Genomic DNA, 25,257 nt, shown 5'->3' with positions numbered 1-25,257 from the left:
AAACGTCTAACATGCCTGGGTATCAGCTAAAAACAACAACTTCAAAGACATCTATGCTGCACAAAACAATATGTTGCTGCTTTTTATCCCAGGCAAATTTCATGCATTCATGTGGCTCAAAAAGGGATTAAAGGTCCAATCCAAAAAACATGTTGTACACAAACATTTTCTGACAGCATGTATTCAAAACTTTGTTAGTTGATCTACTTACACTCCACTCACTATTTTTGAGGTTACTAATCAGGCGAGATACCCTGCTGCAATGGGACTTTATTTTTTAGTTACAAATTGATTCTATAGGCACTTTAACTAACTAGTTAACACTTATGCTCAACAAGTATAAGTTACAATGAGCTCATTAGGCCCTTCCTCTCTTTTTTACATTGTTAGGGAAAACTGCAATTTTGTTGTTTGAAGATCAGTCAGAATGGCTGCCAATTTTCATGTAAATTCAATAATGCCGTTCCTCATTAAAATCTGTGATGGATGCATTGCTTCTGTTTCAAATATTCCTCCTAATAAATAGGATTTCATTTTTTGTTTTAGGACAGTTTTCCTGCTCGCTTCGGAGGAATTCATTTTGTCAACCAACCATGGTATATACATGCTTTGTACACAGTGATACGACCTTTCTTGAAAGAGAAGACGCGGAAAAGGGTAATTTTATTTGAGTAACTGTAACTGTTCTAGATGTAGCAAACTAAATTATTTATTTTTAAAGAGGTAATTTGAGGAGGGAAGCAGTAGGGCTTTGTTTCCCTTACCCTCAGTGCACCCCAGAAATTTCGTTACCATAATCCAAAGGCAGAGAATGTTCTAAAAGTAAATATTGCATCACTCTTCCTTCTGGTTCATGTGATAAATCAACCACCCAATCTCGGGCACCCATTCTAGCACCATTTCTGGTATCATCAAAGAATACAATGCACATTGTTATGGCATTTAAAAAAAAAAACCAAGAATTAATGTGTCCCTGACGTGTAATAAAAAAACCTCTGCTTTTTTTGGGGCTCATTCCTGGCCTCCACATACGCTAGCAGAAATGCCACAATGCCACATGGGCATAGTGAAATTTCAATCATGCATTTTTTGATTGCAGTACCTCCTCCTAGGATGTATTAAACAAATGTAGGAAAAACATCAGCTGCTTTGGCAAGCATTTTCAGATAATTATGTGACAATCACCAGAAGAGGAACTTTGCCTCTGCCCACATATTGACAGCCAAGAATATACGTTTTATTAGATAACTAGCTGGTTTACAGTATCTTTTTTTTGGCAGCAGCACTAATGGGAGGAGGGCAGTCATTAAACTATATGGACGTGAAGGTTCAATCAGGGGAAGGACAATAGATTTGCTTAAGAGTTTAAATCTGTGAGTGTGGCAAAGTAAGAATATGGGGCCAAATGTACAACCTTTTTTAGCGGTCGGGCTGTTTGCGACCGGTAAAAACAGTTGCAGAATGTACAAACCCTATTTTGCGAATCAGTAACCTATTACCAACTCGCAAAATAGGGTTTGCGAGTCGCAATTAGGAAGGGGTGTGCCAAGGGCGTCTCTTACTAATAGCGAGTTGCAGGGGGATGTACGATTGCTTTGCGACTGCAAAGGCGGAGCCAAAACAATCGCAGTTACCACCATTTTCAAATTAATAGTAAGCCAGTCACAAACAGGAAGGGGTTAGTGTTTGGCAGTGAAATGTTTTTTGAGAGCAGGCAGTGGTCCAACGGACCCCTGCCTGAACATAAAAAATGAAAAAAAAAAAATTCTTTTAAACATCCCATTTTTCTTTATGGAAAACAGGCTACATTTGAAAAAAATACACTTTGCTTCATTTAAAAAGCAAGCACAGACTTGGTGGTCTGCTTTTCCCAGCAGGCCACCATCCCTTTGATCATAGCCCATTCCCAATGGGCCGCAAATAGCAACCTGCCTCATAAATATTTTTTATTTTTTATTTTACAGAGTTTTATATAGCATGAACTTGACCCGAATTGGGTATCAGAGCGCTTTATATAGCACCAGTTGTATAACATGAGGACACATTAATTTTTGTTAGGCACGGGGAGATTAAGTGATTTACCCAGAATCACAGGATGTTTAGCGTCATTGCCAAGACTCGAACCCAGTTCCCCAGATTCAAGGTCAACCGCCCTAGCTGTTAGGCTAACTCCTCTCCCCAATATGAATATTGATGAGGCAGGTCCTTTGCGACCCCATTGTGAATCGCTAAATGAATCTGAGACACATTAGTACATTCCGTTTTATGAGTTGCAAAAAAAAATCACAATTTGTGGCCCGCAAAATGGAATGGTTGTACATCTGGCCCAAGGGAGAGTGAAGCTAAATCTGCTCTCGAAAGAGTAGATCAGAGCATCTGAAACTAGCTAGATCAGCATTGTACAAATACAACATCGGGTTCAAGAAATGCTACGCTGCCCACCATTCCCAAGAAGTGGGAACCAATTGAAATTCCACCCTTTCAACAATAAAGCGTTATCACCCTGTATCCAAGACATCACACAAACGACGCGCACAGGATGGTGTATCACGGTCAGGCCATCCCCAACACAGATGGCATAAATGAATTATTCAGTTACAGTGAAGCTAGCAATAATAAAATGTTCCCAATGAAACTAAACAATTGACTATTCGTTGCTTCAAACTACTGCAGTTAGCTTGGCTCCTGAAATGAGAGTAAAACGTGAGATAATACACGCAGACAAAAGCATATAGTTTCAATGTTAGGAGATATTACTTTACTGAGGCCTATATTAACTATGGCTAACTTAACGTGAAAACACTTTTCTATGGTTGATTATAACATGAGTTTCTCTAAGTGTGATCAAACTTAAAATGGAAACCCCATTTTAGATATAAGCATGTAATGTGTATTAGTATGCATACCTCCAGAATCGCCACAGTAGGACTTAATTGGTTATGGTTACAAGCCAATGATGAAGATCATAGGGCTGATTGTTTTTAATGAAATGTTATGATAAACACAGCAGGCCTGATGTTTTAATTGTTGTTAAGTGTAGATTGTTATTATTCTGTGTTAAAGCCAATGATAGATATTTTGTGACATGGAATCTCACAGATTACCATTGTAGTAGGTTAGCATTTTGGTGCTGATTACCCCCTCAGACACATTTTTTTGTATAGGAGATTTGTACAGTCAGAATCCTTGTGAGATCCTCTTACATCTCATAGTAGTGTGCTTTGCAAATTGTAATTTTGTATAAGATGTTATTTTATTTCTGTATGCATGATGGTTGCCTTGTGGAAAAGCTTATTGTTATAATCCATAAATTTTAATGCGCAGATTACTGGTTGCTAAAGGTACCATATTCACAAGGTATTTGTATGCTTAGCAATGGTTTATAATAATCCTATTACTAATGTCAGGCTATGTTCTAGCTCTACTAAGGTTAAGGTATCTGTTTCATACATGTTGGGGTTTAGACATGGTATGTTCCTCCATCCCTCTCCCTTCCTTCCCTTTGGAACGTCCCTTACCCCTGGAGGCTGCTTTCGAATGTTCAGAGTGAGCAGGGTGAACTTGAGGAGAGAGACGCACAGTTGGTTCTGTTATCTGGGTGGCACTGTGGAGGCCGTGAATAAAGAAGAAGTTTAATCAGCTATCTGCCTGGTTTACTTTTTAACACTTATGCTCAGTACAGGGGCCTCAGTAGGTTATGGCGATACAATGCTGATAACTGCAACACGCCTGATTTCTGTTGCCTTAGGTCTGATCTGTTTCATATGAAAAGTTATGATAAACTCATTAGGCTTGACATATTGATTGTGAAAAGCATATGTTAAAATCAACTTTCATTCAAGAGTAGATTATTATTTCTCTGTATGCCTACAGATAAGTATTTTGTTGTACAGCATGTCAAATTTTCTTTGTAGGTAATGATTATGCTGGGAGCAACTGGCTGCAACAAACCCCAGTGGGAGAAGAATTGCACTTTAATAATTATTGCTAGAACCTCTTCTAAGATGTCTGCCAAGATTTTGTAATAATAAAAAAACATTAAACAGTACATACATCTACAAATGAAAATATATATCCATATAAATAGGTGGAGGACCTTTAGTTCCACTATGCTCTTATATTGGTTTGGCTGAGTGTCATTCAAACTCTGCTTTCATCATGGCAGCGAATTGCATGGAGTAATGGTCCAGTCTACATCAGTCATTGGCTCTTTTTCCCTGTGAGTGATGGCATTTTCTGATCACGTGTTTAAATCGACATGAAAATGTGTGTGTATCAGTATCAGGGCTGTTTGGCCAATCCTTTGGTTAAGAATTTTCTCATTTTATAGATTCCCTTTCATTTCTTTGCTTCTCCTCATTTGGTATTTTAATGTTTCCTAATCAGATACCACAGCTCTCCAGGCAATGCTAACGGGTTGCTTGATTGTCGTACCATTTTCCTCATGACCATTTTAACTAAGTAATGAAATCCTTAAGGAATGTTGTTGTCCATATTGTATCATTGTTGTACCATTCCTAGATGATTGATTTTAAATGTGTCTACGGTGCTTGAACATTTAAACAATGATAGACTATTTACAATACCTTTCCAAGAAGGATACCCACTGCTATGTTTAGTTTTGTTACGGCAAACATATGCCCACCATGTTTAGAAGCCATCATGTTTTCTTTTTTCTTCTGTTATTCTTTTGAGTTAGCTTGCATATGTTGAGTTAGTGTGAGAGGGTGAATAGAAGAATGCGTTATTGGATTGATGAATGGATGCATAAGTGCAAAGATAAGTGACAGAGTGCATGTATGATGACTTATCGAATGTCTACACCCATAAGTTCTACAAAAGGCAATTTCATTCGTAAGCCAGACTCATTGGCACTGAAGCAGCGGCCCTCATCCTGCTCGGCCTCTGAGAGGCCTTCAGCATTGTCTCCCGCAACACCCTCATCAGAAGACTTCACAAGATTGTCATACAAGGATCTGCTCTCAAATGGATCTGTTCCGCGCCCACAGGAAGAACCCAAAGGGTCAGGCTGCCACCCTTCACATCAGAGACCAAGAAACTGATATGCAGAGTCACACAGGGATTGTCCCTCAACCTCATCCTGTACAATATTTACTTGAGACAGATCACCAACACTATTCGATCAAATCACTGTCATTTCCTACAGAAATGGCACCAAACTCATCCTCTCCCTGACGTACAAGACAACCACTACCAGAACCAACTTCACCCACTGCATGACCATGGTAGCACAACGCATATGAACCAGCTGCCTGAAGCTCAACTCTGACAAGACAGAACTCCTGGTCTTCAGCAACAACACCTCCCCATGGGATTCCACCTGGTGCACATCGGAGTTAGAACCAACACCCACAGACCACACAAGAAATCTAGGGATCATCCTAGACAACCAAAGCAAGACAACAACTCAAGTCAATACAGCGAGCCTCCTGCTTCCACATCCTACACATGCTGTGAAAGATCTTCAAATGGTTGCCTCAGAACACCAGATGGGCCATCACACAAGCACTCACCTCCAGCAACCTGGACAACAGCAACGGATCACCCACATCACACTGCACCTCTTGAAGCTTCACTGGCTTCCCACTCACAAGCAAAGCCAATTCAAATTTCTTACGCACATATACAGAGCCCTACACAACACCTACGCTCTGCCTCACTCTCATTCTCACTCTCACTTGCACACATTTATCGCATCCACAAAAGCAAAACTGGAGGTCCTTCATTCTCCTAAATCTCTTTTTTGTTAAAAGCGCATTTATCACAAATACAACAGGTATGTAATTTTTCACTTCATAAATAACACTTCAGACTAGCAATTAATCAATTTACAAAACATTACATACAATAATCATGAAAATGAATAGTGGCTAAATTAACAACATTTATGAATGGCGTTGCTTATGACCTGTATTTGGCTGGCTAAGAATTAGTGAAAAAATAGCAATTCCTCAATTTACAAAAAAATTGACCACAATAATCAGAAAGGCTGATAATATACTCATCACAATGATTGAAAATAGCGTCTTGTATATCCCACCTTTGGCTAGCAAAATCACCTATCTGTTAGATTCGGCACTCTCGATGCTCTCCCAATTCGACTAAATATTTAATACAGCACTTATTGGCCCAGACTACCTTTGCATACAGATTCTCATGATTTTTCAGCCTAGACATTAAAATGTAAATGTAAATGTAAATGTAAATGTAAATGTAGGCGTATTTGTAAAGCGCACTGATACTCCGGAGTGTCCTGGCGCTGTACTCATACCGCTAGGGAACCCTTCCTGATTTTTCCCCGTGAAATGTCCACTCCTGGGCATCCCCAGGGTGCAACCAGGCATCCCTAGCGCTGTTGGGGGCCATTGTGGAGACTAAGCAAGCTATTGCCCAGAGTTGCAGCGTGGGACCCATGCTTAGAGTAGGCACCGAGGCGAGAAATCAGGTCCGAGGAATTAAGATCCCAAGATCCGCCGAGAACCAGCCGAGGTAGGAATTGAACCCTGGTCCCGGGCCAGACCTCTGCATCAGGGTCTGCCGCTCTAACCATTGAGCCACACTTCTCCACAGCAATCTCCATTAAGCAATCCATTGAGCCAAAGTGGGTATATTTGTTGACTTCCAGTTTGCTTGCATTAAGGATTTTGCTAATAAAGAGGCTACGAAACAGAGCTTATTGAGTTGTTGCCAGACGCTGCTAGTTCGCCGTGGGGCTGCGCTTTGGTCTCGCTGCTCCCTTTCCTGTGGCCGGGCTTGGCTCCGCCCCCCTGCTCCTACGGGCTTTCACCTATCATCGACCGGCCGGGCTTGGCTCCGCCGGTCCACCTCCTGCTGACTACAAGCCCCTGGATCCCTTGGGGCAGGACGACTCATCTGCACGCGACAGGAGGCGCATAAAGCCCCGCCTGGTCCCTCGTCCCGCGAGAACGCGCTCGGGACGCGCCGGGAGAAGCCCGGGCTGAGCCCCCCCTTGTCATCAGCTGCACCAAGCCCTAGGACTATACAGGTGAACTGGACAAATATTATAGTACGATCCTTTTTGCTTGTTATAGGGTCTGATTACATCATTGATAATGTCTCAACCACTAGGGAAAGGGAGGAAGATAGTGCAAAGCACTATAGGGGGTAGTGTAACAGGGACCTTAGACAACTTCATCACTAGAGCAGCAGCAGTGTTGGAGTGTGAAATAGCTCTCACAGAAAAGCGGTTATCCCTTGAACTTTTGGGCTCAAAACGTTCTTCCCTGGGCAACATAATAAACGCCATAACACCAGAAAGATCCAACCCAACGAGGTTAAGCGGGATCAGGCCGAGGAATATAAGCTCAGGTTCAGATGGGTGTAACCTTGTTAATTCTGTGAGCATATCAGTGGACAGTATGTCATCTCCTGAAGAGCATCGACCCATCGTATTAACCACCAAGTCAGTACCAGCTGTTGCGGACACCGTGAGACCTATAGCCCCATGTCCCACTCACACTGGGAAGAGGAAAAGGGGCGGTGGACGTCAAACGGGTAGAAGATCGAAGGTCCCCAAAAAGTCAATATTACCAGCAAAACCACCTCCCCCTAAAGAAAAATTCTTCACCAATAGGCAACCCATACCAGTGATAGCATCGCCAAACACAACACCGAATGCCACTTTACATCTTCCTGTAGGTGTTACATCTGGACCCAGCGAGATAGTGGGAATACCCCAAATAGAACAACTGCTTAAATCCTTTATGCTCCCACTCATAGAGAGACTAAAGATAATTAACCAGAATCTAGGGAAGCTGCAACAGGCAACTCTGGAAAACACACAAAAACCAGAAAGTCTCACAGCTAGTTTACAAAAGGGGGGGGGGACACAGCTTTCAAACACATCTTTCCCATCATTTACGGCCCCCAATTCGGTTGAGGTTGAGCAAAGGACGACACCCATCAAAGATCATGGGTCAACAAAAGGAAGAGCCACTACATCAGGGGTTTCCAGCAATACACACACGGCGGGAGTGGCCATCAAACATCAGTCACATAACATCTCAGCAGCCATTCCAACCAGAGGTATAGGTAACCTCAATGAAGTATCTAGAAATGTGGTTAAACCTCCGGTTATTGATCTTCCCCCGGAATCCACACCGCTGGTACTGGTTTTGGGAAACGTCCCATCCCGTCCAGGACTTTTATCAACTTAAAAACAAGGTTACCCACTGGTTGCACTGTAACACCGGGAAGGGGCACCAGGCCACTCACGACATCATTATGGTCCGCCGTGTGTCCTGGATCGGCAGTTCACGTAAATCCAGGAATGGCGACTGCATTGTGGTAAACTTTAACAATCCTACTACAGCGGAAAGGATTCTTAGAGACGCGGCGAGAGTGGGGGCAGCCAGAGGGCAGGGGATAGAGATACTGCCCCCAGGTTTCTTTTATAGGGCACCAATACATCTTCGACCCGATATCAGGACTAGGGGCTATTATGACAGGACACCATACTTCAGGGGGCAGCAGAAAACGAGGCCACCAATGTTAACATCGTCAAGGGAGCCCTCTTGGGGTGGGTACAGGGCTTCCCCTCACCATTTGAGGCTCCTAACCGTTTTGCAGCCCTTTCAGGCCTCAATGAATGCGGCTGACTGCGAGGAGACCATTTAACCCATAAACCCCACATTAAAAACACATTATCTACCTGCAGCTGCCCAATAACCAACACAACGCCTGAGTTTGCATACCCAGTGGCTACATTAGAAGACCCTGTTAACATTCAGTCTAACGGGGCTCAGAAAGATAATTGCTCTGTCACACTCCTGCCCGACACATCAAGAGAAGCCGTGCAGGGTATCACCGAGATACCCCAAAATCATAATGTTCTTAGTTGGAACATAGCGGGGTTAGCAGGGAAAGCCATAGATTCCCTCTGGTCCAGTTTGCTAGTAAATTTGCGCTAATCTGTTTGCAAGAAACGTGGCCGGTGAATTGAGCTTTTTTTTGTCCCAGCGACTAGAGCTACTAGCGGCAGAGCCAAGGGTGACCTTGCAATCTTTGCATCACTGGCTCTACGTTGCAGTATTAAGACCGTCCTCACGGCCAATAGAAACATCCAGGCCATCTCCCTGGGTCAGAAGGACAGATCCCTCCTGGTGATTAACTTTTATAACGCCATCAACAAGGAGGAGGGTTGTGGGCTAGCAAAATTGAATAGCTTTGTAAAACAAGAATGTGGCCATCATAGGAATTTTATCGCGGGAGACTTTAACATTCACCCGTGTGGCGACCCAAAGTTGAATGCCCGGGTGAAATTGGGTTGTCCCCTGATATCGGGTCTCCACTTCGAGCATACCACACAGGGTAATATTCTAAATGCTATGCTCGATGATCACGATTTATTCTCTGCAATGAGCTTTGTTGCGCCATTTAGTAATCCCAGGGAGCCAACGTTTAAGGGTCGAGGCTGCGGGACCTTTATCGATTATATATTAGTATCTAGATCCATCTTACCCCTCCTCCAGGGTTTTCCCATCATTCCAAGCTCACACAGTGATCATAATCCTGTCTGTGTGACCATAGGAGGGTGTCTAATTAAGATCAAAGATAAAGCACGCAGCAGTAACAGCTTACAACCCACAGAGGGAGGGCGCCGCATCAAGTGGAGTTAGGTAATTCCGTCCACCTTCCACGACTCTCTGTTGACCGCCTGCGAGGCAGAATGTAGTTGTTGCCACAATTACGAATCATCACCGGCAGGCATCCTAAAATCATTAGAAGGTATCGCGTCCAAAGTAAGCGGCATGTTACTTGCCCACGGCAAGACCAGCATGCCCTGCAGACCAAAATGGTTCTGTAGCCTTTGTTTCAAAGCAGCGAGTGAAATTAAGGCTGGGCTGAAAAAAATACCAAGAGATAGAGTCCTAATCTGTACCCTTAGGAAAAATTATAAACTTGCTCTGGCTAATCGCAAGGCGCTGGTCAAAGAGGAAATATCGAGGGAGCTCTTAGATTCTGTGACCCTATCCAGAAGTTCCAGATTTTGGAGCACCATTAACCGATCACCTTTTTTAGCGGAAGGGGTCAGAGAAGTGGGCTCCAATATAACTGAGAACGAATGGGTGTCTCATTTTGTAGGACTATTTAAAAAAACATCGAGTCAAATAGATCCCCCTGATAGGTCTATGGATAAGGAAATACTCACGTTCTCTGTGAACGAAATTGAGGAGGGTGGTCGTTAACCTGACCAATAAAAAAGCACCAGGTCCGGATGGCATCCCACCGGACCTTTTTAAATCCAAACCCTCGTTTTGGGGCGAGATCCTGACTGCCGTGGGTAATGCTAAAGCCAAAGGAGAATGCCCTGCCTCCTGGGGCGTCTCGACGATCGTCCCTGTACACAAAAAAGGGGACCGAAACAGCACGCTTAATTACAGGCCAATCTCTTTGATTGACTCTGTTGTAAAGGTCATCGGGGGGCAATCTTAAAAGGACTGTGTACCTGGGCGGAGGATAATAACATCATTTCAGTCATCCAGTATGGGTTCCGCCCAGGATACTCAACCATGGCCCAGTGTTTAAACCTTTATTCCATCATAGGGAAGTACACCATGGCCCGCAGTGGATCCGTCTACATGGCCTTCATGGACCTCTCATCCGCCTTTGATAGCGTTAACCGGGAAGAGTTGTGGCAGTCCATGGAGGCCATGGGGGTGGAGCTCGCCCTGGTTGACTTCTTGAGGGACCTCCACCGGGACACTAAGGCCAACATTAGATACTCTAATGACCTGAAGGTATCCAGGAACTTTGACATCGAAAGGGGGGTTAGGCAGGTGTGCATATTAGCCCCCTTCCTTTTTAACTTATATATTAATGATTTGGAAGGTTCTTTGCTAGAAACCGGGGCAGATTTCCCGTATGTAGGAAAGCGAGGACTGCCCGTCTTGCTTTACACGGACGACGCAGTCCTCCTGGCAAGAACCCCCAAAGGGCTCCAAACCCTACTTGATGCCTTTCACGATTTTATGGACAAGCGCGACGTGTCCATAAACAATATCAAATCTTATGTGATGCACGTCGGGCCGCGTAAAAAAAAGAGTGCCCCTTTGTGGTGAACGGAGTGAGGGTGCCAAACTGCACAACATTCTCCTACTTGGGTGTCCTGCTTGATCACCGGCTTAACTGGGTTGCACTCTTAAACAAAAAAAAGGGTCAGGTAACTAGGGCAAATGCGGCACTTTTTGGCTTTGCTGCCAAAATGGGCAATCGTCCAGTGGCTGCGATGCTAAAAATTTACCGGGCCAAGTGCATATCCATAGCATGCTATGGTAGTGAACTTTGGGGATATTGTGGCCTCGAGGGTCTTCAGGTGACAGAAAACAACTTCTTAAAACAACCATTGAGCATCCCAAAGGGGACCGCGAATCTGTCTGTCCATGAAGAAACCGGCATGCCCCATTTAAGTGATACTTTGGCCTTACGGCCGCTCACTTTCTGGTTGCAATGCTGGCTCAGCAAGCATTTAAACCTCACCCATGACATACTTAAAGAGGCCCTGAGTCTTGACCATATGATAAATATTCCTTGGTTCAAATATCTAAAAACCCATTTTTACGAGCTGGGACGCTTGGACTTGTTTTTAAATCCTTAAGGTATTAACAGTTTGGACGTCGCGCTCGTAAAGAATTCCTTCACACAAATTAGGAAAATGGAAAGAGAAGAGAAAGAACTATTGAAACCTAGTGTGAGGACACATTTGACACTCAAAACCACTCTAGATATTGAGCCGTATCTACTGTGGCCGCTGCCTGCTTATGAGCGATTCCTATTAATTAGGTTCAGATTCAATCTCCTTTATCTTTTACTGGCAGTTCCAAGGGGCAGTCTCAAAGGGAGTGTGTTGGCATCCTGTGGCTGCGACTCTAAGTCTCCACAGGACCTGCTCCACTTCATGTTTTTTTGTAAATATTATGAAATGCCCAGGACTATTTATTTGAAATCTCTTTTAAAAAAGTTAAATTTTGTACAGGTACGAACCGCCCTGTATTATTTGCAATTGCTGACACCCGATTGTATACCGTTTGTGGCCGGTTTCCTGAAATGTGCAATGAACTACAGAAAATGTCTTGACTTCTAAAATAATTGTGTTTTAACGGCTTTTCTTCTTTTTTTGGTCAATTTGGCTTCCACCCATTTTGTACTCCCGTTACCCACAAATTCCTCTTACCACTGTTAAACACTGTAACTAATTCACTGTTTTTAAGTCACCGAATGTGTTGTATTTTGAACTGTTACTTTTATGGTTTCTATGAAAGAATGCCGAATAAAGTATTTGAAATTAAATTAAATGAGTTTGGTAGGGAGAGTGTTTACACTCAATGGGGTACCAAAAAGGGCCCCAGCAGATCGGAGACAATCACTCTCCCCATCTGGACTCCTACTTCAATAATGATATTTCTCCAAAATGTGCTCAGTTTAGGGCAAGTAAAAATCATGTAGAGCCACTCCCCAGAAACTGACCCACATCTAAAGCATCTAGCATCTGCTCCATTATACATCTTTTTAATGTTATCCAGAGTATAGTATAACATCAATTTACAATAGAAAGTCATGCACTCGAAGTTAGCTGCCCGGATGTTTTTTCCACTAATCTGGGTATATTTCCAATGTCCGCTGGTTATATCACTGCCAATAACAGTTGCTATTTTCCTTATATTGTCGTATACTAACTTTGGTCCTAAGTGCTGAAGTAAAACTGTTTACCAATTTCTGGTCCCTGGTAAGCGGGAGATCAAAAAAGGCTGTCATATTTTCTCTGTTACTTCATTTATCTCTTTTGTTGTACTACAACATGAAGACTGATTGATTGTTGCGATAAAAATCTTTAAGCCACCAAATGCCAAAACCTGCCCAACGACTAAGCGTGGACTGCCCAAAACTTAAGTTAAACCCTGAACAAAAGTCAAGGTTTAACTCGGGATGAAGATTTGGCACTTTATATTCTTGCCGGATGCAATTAAAACAATATAATATACTTCCGGGAGTCTTATTACATGTTCTATTTGGTAGTCTAGGGATCTGTAAAAAAAGAGACAGGATCAATTCCAACAACTTTTAACATACTATTCAAATAGCAATAATCTTCGCCGGATGCCTTTTTGAAGGTGAAGGTCAGCCCATTTCATAGGGCAGCTTGTTATTAGCTTTTAAAACATGGAGTAGACAAACACCCTTCCTCTTGATTTAAGTGAAGAATTGAGAGCTTAACACTTGTTTGTTTCTTTTACCAGATAAATGCGCGTATGTCTGCATGAAAACATGATTTAGGAATTTTAATCAAGACATTAGAAAACGGAAACAGAAACAGAGGCAACAAATTCATTTTGATAAGCGAAGTACGCCCTATGAACATATGGGGAAGTCTATCCCATTATTGAATTAGTGTATGAGTTTTGACTAGTTGGGACACATAATTAAGAGCTTATACATTGCTGTATTTGGGATCACTTTAACACCCAGATATCTAATAGGCCACTCTTCTTAAAATGTTGTAAGACATTCTCCTAAATCTCATCCAAGATCTGAAACAACCACTCTCAACATATCATATCCTCTTCTGAGTTCCGCAAGAAGCTGAAGATCTAGCTCTTCGTATAAGCACCTTGAGGACCACACACCTACCTAGACACCTGCTCAAGCACCTGGATACCCTCCCAGGTGATTTGTGCGCTATACAAATCAACATAACATAACAAGAAAACAGAATTCTTCACTTCAACAACTTAAATGGTGGTTTTAAAGTAACACAGTTTGGGGTAGTGTGATGTGCCCACCAAGTGTCCCTGAAAACATCTGTAGGTGAAAACCTGAACTTCACTGCTTTCTGAAAACACAATCTACCACCTTATTTTTGTGTTCTGCAAGTCCATTGGCTTGTGGTATGTATAAAGCTGTCTTTGGATAAACAGTTTCCAGATTCTGGATCGATTGGGAATTAAACGGCACTCTATTATCAGTCGCTGAGTATTTCAGCACAACTTCAAAAGCTCTGAAAAAATCCAGGACTTTTTTAGACCACACTGCAGTCACGCATCTAGTGGGAACCCACTTAGAAGCATAATCAGCCGTTAGTAAGAGATATCTTTCTGTGGAATTCAATAACTCAAATCGACCCAGGATATCCAGAGCCAAATGTTCCCAGTGTTCCTCTGGAACCTCTACGGGTGATATAAGAGCATAAGTAACGTGATTTGTCATTGGTGGCACAAATTAAACAATCTTTAACTACACCTTCTACTTGACAGTCTATTGCCAGCCACCAATACCCTTCCCTCACTCTAGCTTTGGTGAGGTTCTTCTCAAGATGTCCTTCATGTGCTAACTGTATTCTTTTCTATCTTACACCTACTGGTGGAATAATTTTTTCCCACTCTCATTAGTCCATCATTGCAAATAGTTTGTTTATCTCCTCCACAAAATACGGTTTCACATTCAAATCTAATGTCTTGTATTCAGGCCAAACTAACCACAAATTCTTTAATCAATCGAGCCCACACTGTGATTATCAAGCATTCAAAAAGCATATGCATTTTCTATAAGCAAGCAAAAAAGACAAACAATATCTTGTTCACTAGTCCAGGCAAATATTGCACATGCACGTTAAACTCTTCCAACTCCTTACTCCACCTTCTCAGCCTGGGAGTTGCTCACTGCCCTTGCACTAGAAAATTTGAACCTAAGGACGATGAGCTGTCTGAATATAAAAAGGATGACCTCATAGATAAAACATTAAGTGACATAATACCCAAACTTCTGACATGGCTTCTCTTTTAACACATGAGTAGAATGTTTTACTTCCTTGAATGCACGAGAAGCAAAAACAACCACTCTCTCTTCACCGTCTACTGTCTGGGGTAAGACAGTACCAATCCTTTAAGACTTGCATCTGTGGTCAATATAATCTTTCTGCTCACCTCAAAATGCCCTAAAGTAGGATTCTTACTTCTCTTGTCTTTTGTTGCTTTAAAAGCGATCTCCCATTCTTCTGACCAATTAAAGGAATAACCCTTTAAAATCATTCTTACCAGTTCAATAACACTGGTAAACACTTTGTTGAACTTTAATTAAAATTCAGCTAAACACAAAATAGATCCTCCTTGCTGTTTGTCTACATGCCTGGGGGAATTAATGAAATTATCAGCCAAATCAAATTTAGGATGAATTCTTTGGCCAGGCAACATATTTCCCAGTATGTTACCAATGTTACCGTGAATCTTCATTTTTTATTTTTTTTGCTGTAAGCTCACACGCGGAAAATTATTCTGACACTCGCCTTACTGTTTCATCATGCTCTAAGGTATCTTTTCCATAAATAACAATATCCCCTTGAAAAAACAAGACTTGTGGAATGTATCTTGAAATAATTGTCATTACTCTCTGTAAGCAGGCAACTGCAGAAGACAAACCAAAAGACATTCATACAAATCTATAATCTGCCAGAATTGTCATATTTTTCAAAGCAGCCACAGTTTCTTCACGGAAAAAGGTCTGTTAAAAAAAAACTTCCCCTTTCAGGAATACAAAGATAGGGATGTAGGTCAGCTTTTACTTGCTGGCCACCATCCCTCTATATATAGCCAATATCTGACGGGTTCCAAATAGTGACCTGCCTAATGAGTTTTGCATAGACAGGTTATTCTTCCACACAACATTTTGCAACAAAACCTTTTCTCAAATAGGTCACCTCACAAAATTACAGATTGGCCTCAAAAGGTTGGGTCATAATTTGCACTCCCTATTTGCACTTTGTCTGTTAACATGCCAGGCCCTACATTCTGGAGGTAGTGACTTTTCATACTGTCATTTTCCCACCAATAACTTTCACCAGGTTTTTGCTGGTGAAATCAGTGGGAAAATGTAGGGTAGAAGATTTATGTGACAATTTTGAATTCTGATTCCTGAATAAACTCCTGTGTTTATATTTGAAAGACTTATTTGTTAATGTCCATGTTGCTTTATAGTAAATGCTGCATAAAAAATATTTATTTTTATTATAACATTGATAAAATTAGAGGAATTGAGTCTGTGTTGTGTGGAAAATGGTGGCCGTGGCGGCTTATAAGAGAGATTTATTAACAAATAATTCTCTGAAAATGTAATTTCCTCCATAGATGCAATTTTCACAGCAGATCACTTATCAGAGGAATATCCATTCACTAGCTAGGGCAAGGGACAACATTATTTTACGGCTGCTTTTTACAAGGTTGTATATTACTGCTTTTCTATAAAGAAAACCTATGATGTCTGTTCACTGTAATATCTGCTTTTTTCTTTGTTTCTGTTATCCTCCAATGTACAATGCTACTATCAAGTTTTGTATTAGTAATTACAAAATAAAATTGTGGGAAATGTGCAGATCACATTAAACTTTTGGCTATTTTAAGTCTGTTCAAGGCTGCATTTTTTTATCTTTTTATTTGGTGGAACTGGTTTAACTTTCTTTACACGTGCAGCACAAACATTCCTCCTTCCTTTGGACACTGGATTCACAAATGGGGTTTTAATGTATGAAACAGGTCAAGCCCCATAATTATCAGATTCGTATTAATGTTCTTTATTTAATAAACCAATACACACATACTGTTGGCAAAATCCTCCTCAATAACAACAATTACATTATCAATTCTATTTTACAAAATTAGATTTACAGCCATATACGCTCAAAACACATATTTGTGCCTGAGCAAATAAAAAAAGTTTAAGAATATGTTTACCAGCATGCAATATTTGAACTTGAATACATTACTCAATAAATGTAAAATGATACTCCCTATACTCCAACACAGACCCTCTTTTAAAAATCAATGGTGCGGGTATTATGGTAGTCTAATAAGATATCCATACCTCCCTGACCATAGTAAGTACCTCTTTTAATGAATATTGCCAAATGCTTCACAGGACTTGTTCCCCAAAACAGCCAGGAATTCTAATGATGACACAACTATACCCTTTAGAACGATCTAGATCAACTCATCCAAAGACTTGCTGGGAACAGTAAAGATACAATATTTCTTGTACCTGCATTTTATGGTATGTGCTATATGCCAGAGAAGGTAACAAACTGTGTTTTTTTTTAGTGTAGCATACTTGAACATCAAGGCAATTACCTGATCAAAGAGACGTTAAACGGTGAATATTAATTAGTATGATTGCAACATCACTGTCATTATAAATGTCTTTAGCATTTTAAAAAAACTGACAGCATTAGAGTCTCTTTCTGGTGTATATACAGTGGCTTCCTTCACAATAATGTGGATATGCTGCTCAGCACACCACACATGGCCTTTTGTTTTGTATTGACCAATAAAAACATTAGGTTGTGCCCTTATAAAGCGAAAGAAGATTCTAGGCACTGTGAAGCTTTTATACAAGGAAGATGCTACCTCCACTAATTTTACATGTTTAGAGAGCAGGCCTGCCTAAATCAGCAATATCACACAAATAAAATATAATACTTATTCATCACAATATAATAGCAACAAAGAAAGTCCTCTGTCAAACGAGAAATCGAGAACTTATAGACAAGTTCTAATTTTGAGGGTCTTGTATTTCATATTATAAGGGTTTGCATATATCTGCCTACTTAGGAAATAGCATTTGCGCACTGTATGACTGAATACATTGAGAGTCCACCAAAACTGATGTTACAAGTACTCACCAGTGGAAATATTGATAATGTAGATCACAACTTCCATGACAGCTAAAGACTCCTTCTATGGAACAGCAATAGATCTCACACAATACACAGAATGAGAACTAGAAGGAATTGGTTGTGGTATTTTGGTGATTAATCTCAAAATGGCAAAGTCAAAACAGATTTCAAATGATCACATTTACCCACAATACTCCTTCGCCCACAGGCCCAGCCATGACTTTATCTTTTTTTCGCAAAGGGCGTAGTGAGCCTTTCTTCTCTTTAGTTGGCGGCAAACCCAGTAAATCAATACCCAAATTTGTACCAATTACTTTCACTGGGTTGATTGAGAGGATTGCAACAGAGATGCAGGGATTGGCTGTTTTTCCTTTGGCTCGTGCCCAAATTACATTAGGGGGTCCATTCCGATCCGGTAAAAAAAAAAACGTCCGTACGAATCGTATCCGGAGCTCTCTCCGTACGACTCGTACACACACCGTACGACCCAACAAGTACGATCCGGACCGGGGCATCAGGACGTGATCCGTACGGTCCACGTCAGGTAAGGGCGATTCGTACGGAAAAGCGCACAATCACATACACACCGTACGGTGCGTACCCCCCATGATCGCAGGGGTACGCCCCATACACCCAGCGTAGATGGGGTACGGTGCGTACCACCATGATCGCAGGGGTACACCCCGTACACCCAGCATACATGGGGTACGGTGCGTACCCCTGCGATAATGGGGGGTACGCACCGTACCCCATGCACGCTTGGTGTACGGGGCGTACCCCTGCGATCATGGGGGGTACGCACCGTACCCGGGGTGCTGTTCCGTTCCTGTTTCGGCGCGAACTCTGCTTTTACGGCTGTTTTCAGCTCCCGTAAAAAAAGGGTCGTACGGTGAGTACCCGACACGTATCGTACTTGCTGGGTCGTATAAACCAGCCGCGAGCCGTACAGATCTCGCATACAGCCAGTTCCGACGGAGACTCGTATGTGGATTCGAGTCGTACGGTCTATGTACGATTCGTACGGAGTCCGGCTCCTGGTACGAATCGTACTTCCACGTACGTACACGGGACGTTGCAGGGTTCGATTCGTACGGGAAAACGCTCCGAACGACTATTTGGAGCGGTTTTTCCCAAATCGGAATCGACCCCTAGGTGTACTTAAAATGCCTGAGTTAGATTCTGAGGTGCCTGTGGATGTTGTGCTCTATAAGGGCCCAGGTAAAGATTTTTTAGGGGTGTCCATCCTTTTCTTCAGTTTCTTGATTGTTAGCCCGATGGCATTTGAAAGGAAGTTGATAATGGAGCAATGTAGTGGAGGTTTCTTAGCACCTGACACCATTAACCATTTTCCCATTTCAACCAAATTTCAAAAAGCAGGGACTAAGATCAATGTTATGTTATGTTATGTTAACATAATGTATTGGGCGCACGAATACCCAGAGGTGTCTTGGCACTGAGAACTAAAAGTAAGCCTGTACGAAGTGAGACCTAATTCTGAAATAACCATGGCTTAAGACCCTTTCTAAAAGAGGCAAGTGAGCTGGCAGCTCTGATATCCATTGGAAGCGTATTCCATAGTTTAGCCATGCCATAAGCAGTGCTTCGACCTCCCCAACTGGAGATGCAAATCCTTGGAACCATCATGAGTTTTGCGCCAGTGGATCGTAGCTGTCTGGCAGGATGGTACCAGGAGAATATTGTTTTAAGAAACACTGGTCCTGTATGCTAAGGATAGTATTTTGAACTTGAAATGATGTGCCATAGGAAGCCAGTGGAGTATCTGGATTCCTTTAGAGACTGACTAATACTTTGGGATATTAAATAGGAGACTTGTGACTGCATTTTATACCATCTGTAGTTTTCTTTAATATTATTTCTTTAGGTATAGTCCGTTGCAGTAGTATAGTTTTGACTGCAAAAGTGCAGTCACCACCATCCTCCTGGAGTCGATGGGGATATAGGGAAGAATCTTCTTCAGTTCTTAATCAGATGGTTGGTGGCTGACACAGTAGCACTGGTCTGCTGAGCGAAAGCTAGTTTGTTGTCAATCAGTACCCCAAACTTTTTTGCCTTTTCTACTGGTTTTGGCAATTCACCCATCTCTGCCGGCCACCAAAGGCCGTCCCATCTGGGTTGTAGATTCCCAAAGATCACTACGTTGGTTTTCCCCGAGCTAAGTTTAAGATAGTGCTTTCCCATCCATCTGGTAATTTCCAGTTTTGAAAATGCAGTGCTGGAGAGGTTTGATCTTTGTATGCCGCAACCACAATCTGTTTGTCATCGGCATACGCTGTTAGACTGAAGCCGAAATGCTCGATCAAAGTGTGGAATAAAAAGCCTTTTTAGGGGCTCACTAATGCACCGGCCCTTAAACAAACAAAGAAGAAATTGGCACGGAAACTGTAATATTAAATAGAATACATTTGTTAACCTCACATGAGGGAGACTACGTCAATACGGTACCCTCAGGCCACTGTATGAGGTAGTCCAAGGAGTACAGGAACCATGGGCATTTTATGGCCAGTTTATAGCTGAGTAAGCATGGAGACTCAAAAAGAGGCGGTACAAGTATACACAAGAATAGTTATTTCACATATAAGAACTAACAGAAAATACTTTCACACAAAGTAGGAGGAGTAACAAAAACCCTTACATCAGTTGGAATAGCCTGACAGTTATATACTTAGACAGATGCATTCTGGCAGCTACAGGCCTTTCTGAGCATACATTGCTCTGGCTCAGTGCTGAAGGAGTTAACTGTAACTGATGACTCAGGCATAATACAGAAGCAGGCAACAGTGAAGAGGGAGAAAGCACATGGCGAGCAAATGGCTAACTAAAATGGCTGCCACAAACAAAATGGCTTTAGCTCATGCTAACAGCTATTTCCGCTAGTTTCCACAAAAGGAGCCAGTTCTGATATATAGATGTTAAACAAGGATGGGCTAAATGATGAGCCGTGTGGAACTCCACACAGTAGAACTTAAGGGGTTGATTTAAACTGATCCAGGGTCCCTGTTTGTCTTCTTTCCTTCAGAAAAGAAGATAGCAGAGCCAATGCCATACCCTTAACCCCTAATGTGTCCAAACGCAGTTGCAGTAAATTATGGTCAACAGTATCCAAAGCTGCCGACAGATCAAGGAGGATAAGAGTGGCAGCACCCCCTCTGTCCTTCACAGTCTGAATCTCCTCAGTGGCCTTGATCAGGGCAGTCTCCGTACTGTGTTCTGGTGGAAAACTGAATTGGGTGGGATCAAGTAAATCATTTTCCTGAATAAAATGAGCAAACTGCTTATTCATGATTTCATCCACTATTTTGGCTGGAAGAGGCAGCCTGGCAATTGGGCGATAGTTGCTCAGGTTTGATGCTTCCAGGATAGTTATTTTTTATCAGTGGAAGGATTGACGCATCATTCCATAGTGCAGGAAAATTACCAGACGTGAACATGCTGTTAAATATTTACATGAAAATAGGACTCACCTCCTTCGCTATATCTTTCAAAACTGCGAGGGGACAAGGATGCAACGGGGATCCAGATTTAATTTCCCTAATGTGTTTTTCCAGTGGCCAGGCCTAGCCTGTTTTGGGCTCTGATGGGTGCATACAAGCCCATTTTTGGCAGGAGCTTTGCCAGGTCTGATCTCCCGGAGGGCCTGCATGTGTCCCATGCAGTGAGGAAGTAGAGCACCTTTTGCAGCGCTGAAAGTAATCAGCCCCAGCTCCAGCAGCTGAGCTAAGTCCAATATGCAGTGTGAGCTGTGAAATTTCTTTTGCCCCGAAGAGTCCTTAGTGATATCCTGCACAACGGGGAAGAAGAGCGCCTTTTAAAGCACCAAAAGTAATCAGCCCTTTTCCCCTAGCTGGTCTAAGGCTGAGATGCACAGTGGGCTCTGAAGTTGTTTTTAAAGTTTTCAATTTTATTCTGGTAGCTGTAGTTTTGATGTGTTTAATATAAACACAACACTAAAGGCCTATGAATGGTGAACAAAAACAGGCCGTTTATCTCTGCATTGTACGACTTTTCTACTTGCAATAAAGATTCAAAGTGTCATACATTTAATCAGCACTCATTGGCGCACTGATTGCAACTATAGGAATGTCACACATCTCCATGCTGAAAACTGGGTGTTAGTAATTATTTTTCTGGGTGCATGGCACTGCAGTTTCCCTGGTGCCAAAAATGCATTTTTTCTGCTTTCAGTGCAGCACTGCAAAGCCCTGGCCTTGGCCCAAGGCTTAGCTAAGAACTTCCAAGATTGACATTATATTAGGATGTTAGAAATAGATTTAATTATAAATCTTCCTTCTTGTATATTTAGATTTGCTTGTTTATACATGCCAATGACATTTACGTCTGCATTCAACTATCATGATGGGTCCCCTCGGATCATGTTCAGGCTTACTTTACATTACACACGGAAAATCCTCCAGCTGAGTGTGATGTAATTCCCTTGATAAAGGAACACCCTGCCTCTGACCACCTCCTCTCCTTGTCCTTTCACCTGCCAAGTTCCCCCTGCCAAGCTTCTAGTCAAAGTGCCCAGTGAAAACGATTCAAGCTTGGGTGCTTACATTTAAGGCATCATTATGATGCGACTTGGAAAGCCTCCGAACACAGGTCGGCGGCATTCTGAGTCAAACCATGTGTTTCACCTTTGACCGTCGCATTACAATGCAGGCGGTGGAAAGCGAAACCGGATGGTCATTTTGCTGGATTCCGACGGGCTCAAGGAGCCTGTCGGCCAGTCGGAGGCCTGACCAAATCCCAATGGATGGCGTTTCTGCCGTCGAGATCACAATGTTGATTTGTGACAGGCTTTCCATGTCGGGTTTTCCAACATTAAAAGCCAGTCGTAAAGCAACTTTGGGGGCCCTTCTCTCTGCGGCCTCCAGCTGGGGGCTGAGGTAGTCCCTGCACCATGTGACAGACACCTTGAGGTGCCTGCCACCCGCTGCGTGCATGAACAGATTCTCCCATTTCTCTATTGGAGCTTAAATAATGACTGGTTCACAGCGGCAGCACAAGCTCCCATTGAGAAATGGTAGCATGTGACCACACCATGTGCGGTTGCGTTGTAATGCTACGGTGGGGTCTGCCGACCAGAGTCAGTTGGTCCTAATTCCGCTCAGGTGCGTTCGCCTGATATCATAATAAGCCCCTTAGTGTAAAACCTCTATCTAAGAAGAACTATTTAAGCATAGCAGGTTTTTCTGCATCCAATTTTGGTCATGAGTTAATCAGTCAATGACTTGTAGTTTCATAAGATACTCTAATGTGACTGGGCATTGCTTAATTACATACAGAAAGTCCATGTTGAAATGGTTGAAGGCATGTGCCATGGTATCATAAACGCATTGAAGACAGCAGCAACTTTTTTGAGACTGTACAGGTGATATTGATCAAGGGAGACCTATTGGCTTTGTTAGTGGATATTATAACACTTGTAATATGTGGATTTGTAGTTCAGCAGAAGCAGACCTGAAACAACAAATGTGGGCGTGAGGATGGCAGCAGATGGTAAAAATGCATTTATAGAAAACACAATAAGAGGCCACATTGTCTAGAACATCAATAAAGTATTGGGGTATCCCTTTCTAAGGACGATTCCCCCAACCACCCGAAGGTGGCATGCTTCATCATAGGGTATCTCCTTGCACAACGAACCTTGTCATAGTGCAGGTTACAACCCCCTCACTGAGAGGGAGGAGCTCAGGGATGTTTTGAAGGAGATGGGTAGGTAGACTAAACCTCTAGGTGAGCTGGGTATGGGTAGGGAGCTACGTGGATAGGTGAAAGTGATTGAAACAAGCTCTGTGCAGGCCAAACTATTTTAATATCGCATACACAGGCTAGGATTAAAAAGAAAATAGCTATGACAGTGGGAAATTCAATCCGTCAAACCTAGTGAAAGGTTCTTAAGACGTACATATTGGCTGAAATATGATCGACTAGTAAAAATATGGGGCATTGGAGTTTAACACTCTTAAAACGGCGCTCTTGCAGCGAAAATAGTAACAACTTAGATAGGACGTGGAAATTTGTAGTGGGACTCACCTAGGATGGCGCCCATTAAGAGCAGTACTGGCTCACTTCACAACACAGCAGCGCCCTTCCCAGTATATAATTATTACTTCTGGATGTAGCATGAAAGCAGTGTTGCCTGATTGGGCTATTTCCCCGCACAATTGGGCAACATTTTTCTCATTTGTGCGGGGAAAAAAACCCACCTGGCGGGTGGCTACTTTTTGGGCTTATTTTCACCAGGAGTGCACACATTTTTAGCTGGGGCTGTGCCGACACTTTGTCACTTGCAGGGCAGGCAGCATGGATGGGAGCCAAGCAGCAACTGAGCCAACCAGTGGTGGGCAGTGGCACGAATGTCAGCAGCAAATGAACGTGAAGCACGCTGCATGGCTGAGACGTCATTGGAGGAGGACACAGCATGGGTGTGACGTGTGATACTTTTGAGACGTTCTGCTGAAGGCAGCAGTGCGTGTGTGTGCATTGCAAGTGCAAGCACACCTGCTGCTGTTGCCAAACTTCACCCTAGCATAGGGGTACACAGGAGTGTTGGGCACAGTCTCTTTGGGTAAGAGTGCTGTCAATCTAGAAGCGTGCGAAAGCGCTACTAATGATGGCCCTGGGAATACTGTTTGTCCATCCCCGTGCACTTTATTAAAAGATCCGGACCATCTCTCGCATGCCACGCACTCCCCTCAGGCTCACATAGTTTCGGCGCGTGTAACTGACTACTCTCTCTACTCAGGATGAGCGTCTCTCTCCCGACTCATGGTCGACGACCATGACGTGCTGAGGTACTGGGTTTTTAAGAACCGGCACAGAACCGGCAACCCAGCGGTGTCAGGGTACACCCAGAGACCTCGGGTTCTTCCTGATTCAGACCACAGAAACTCAGAGTCTTCTAGGTGAAGTCAAGGATCGATTTTATTGGCTGCAACCAAGGTAACAAGTGTCCTAGAAGTACAACACACGGGGAAGTATATTTTCAGGAGACTGCTCAAATTTACAAAGTCAGGCTTCTCTATTTATACAGAATATTCAGCTTCAGGCAAACATTCTTCGAATTTGCAGTATCTCATTTACAGTTCTTGGTTACAAAGAAAAAGCAGAGTCATGATGACATGTACATATTTCACGTCGTGCTGCCCACAACAAATCACCCGGCAAGGCCAACATTTCATCAGATATCAGTGGACCCCCAATAAAAACGGGCACCTCCCCACCATAAAGCAAGTGAAGCAAAAGAGTAGAGACAGATGCGAGCAAGATACGGCAGGTGTGGGTGCGCTGAAATGGTTTTATGGCTTGTTGAGCCTTGATGCTATCTTGTTCGGCCACTGGGAGGGGAACTGACCTAACGAGTTCGGCCTGGGGCAATGGTTCCAATTTGCACAGGTCATAGGAAAGTCGATTAAGGTGTACGTGTCCTTGTGGAATTGAATTCAGCTGGATTAAGGCCTATGTAAAGGGCAACACACAAAATGGCTGTAGTATATAAAATGGAAGCCGAGGGTTCAGAACGAAAATGACGATTT

At 42.7% G+C, this 25,257-nt stretch overlaps 1 protein-coding gene across 1 annotated transcript in view; it reads left to right on the top strand.

The window, feature by feature from the left end:
* Positions 1-25,257, top strand: part of CLVS2 (clavesin 2) — a 294,165-nt gene that overhangs the window by 179,783 nt on the left and 89,125 nt on the right. The window contains exon 3 of the mRNA XM_078648939.1: positions 547-657. Coding sequence (XP_078505065.1) covers positions 547-657 — 111 coding nt within the window. The remainder of the gene's footprint in view (positions 1-546; positions 658-25,257) is intronic.

The sequence above is a fragment of the Lissotriton helveticus genome, chromosome 6 (assembly GCF_964261635.1).
Source record: "Lissotriton helveticus chromosome 6, aLisHel1.1, whole genome shotgun sequence".
Classification (NCBI taxonomy): domain Eukaryota; kingdom Metazoa; phylum Chordata; class Amphibia; order Caudata; family Salamandridae; genus Lissotriton; species Lissotriton helveticus.
Note: the sequence above shows the minus strand (reverse complement) of the source record. Positions and strands in the feature narration are given on the sequence as shown.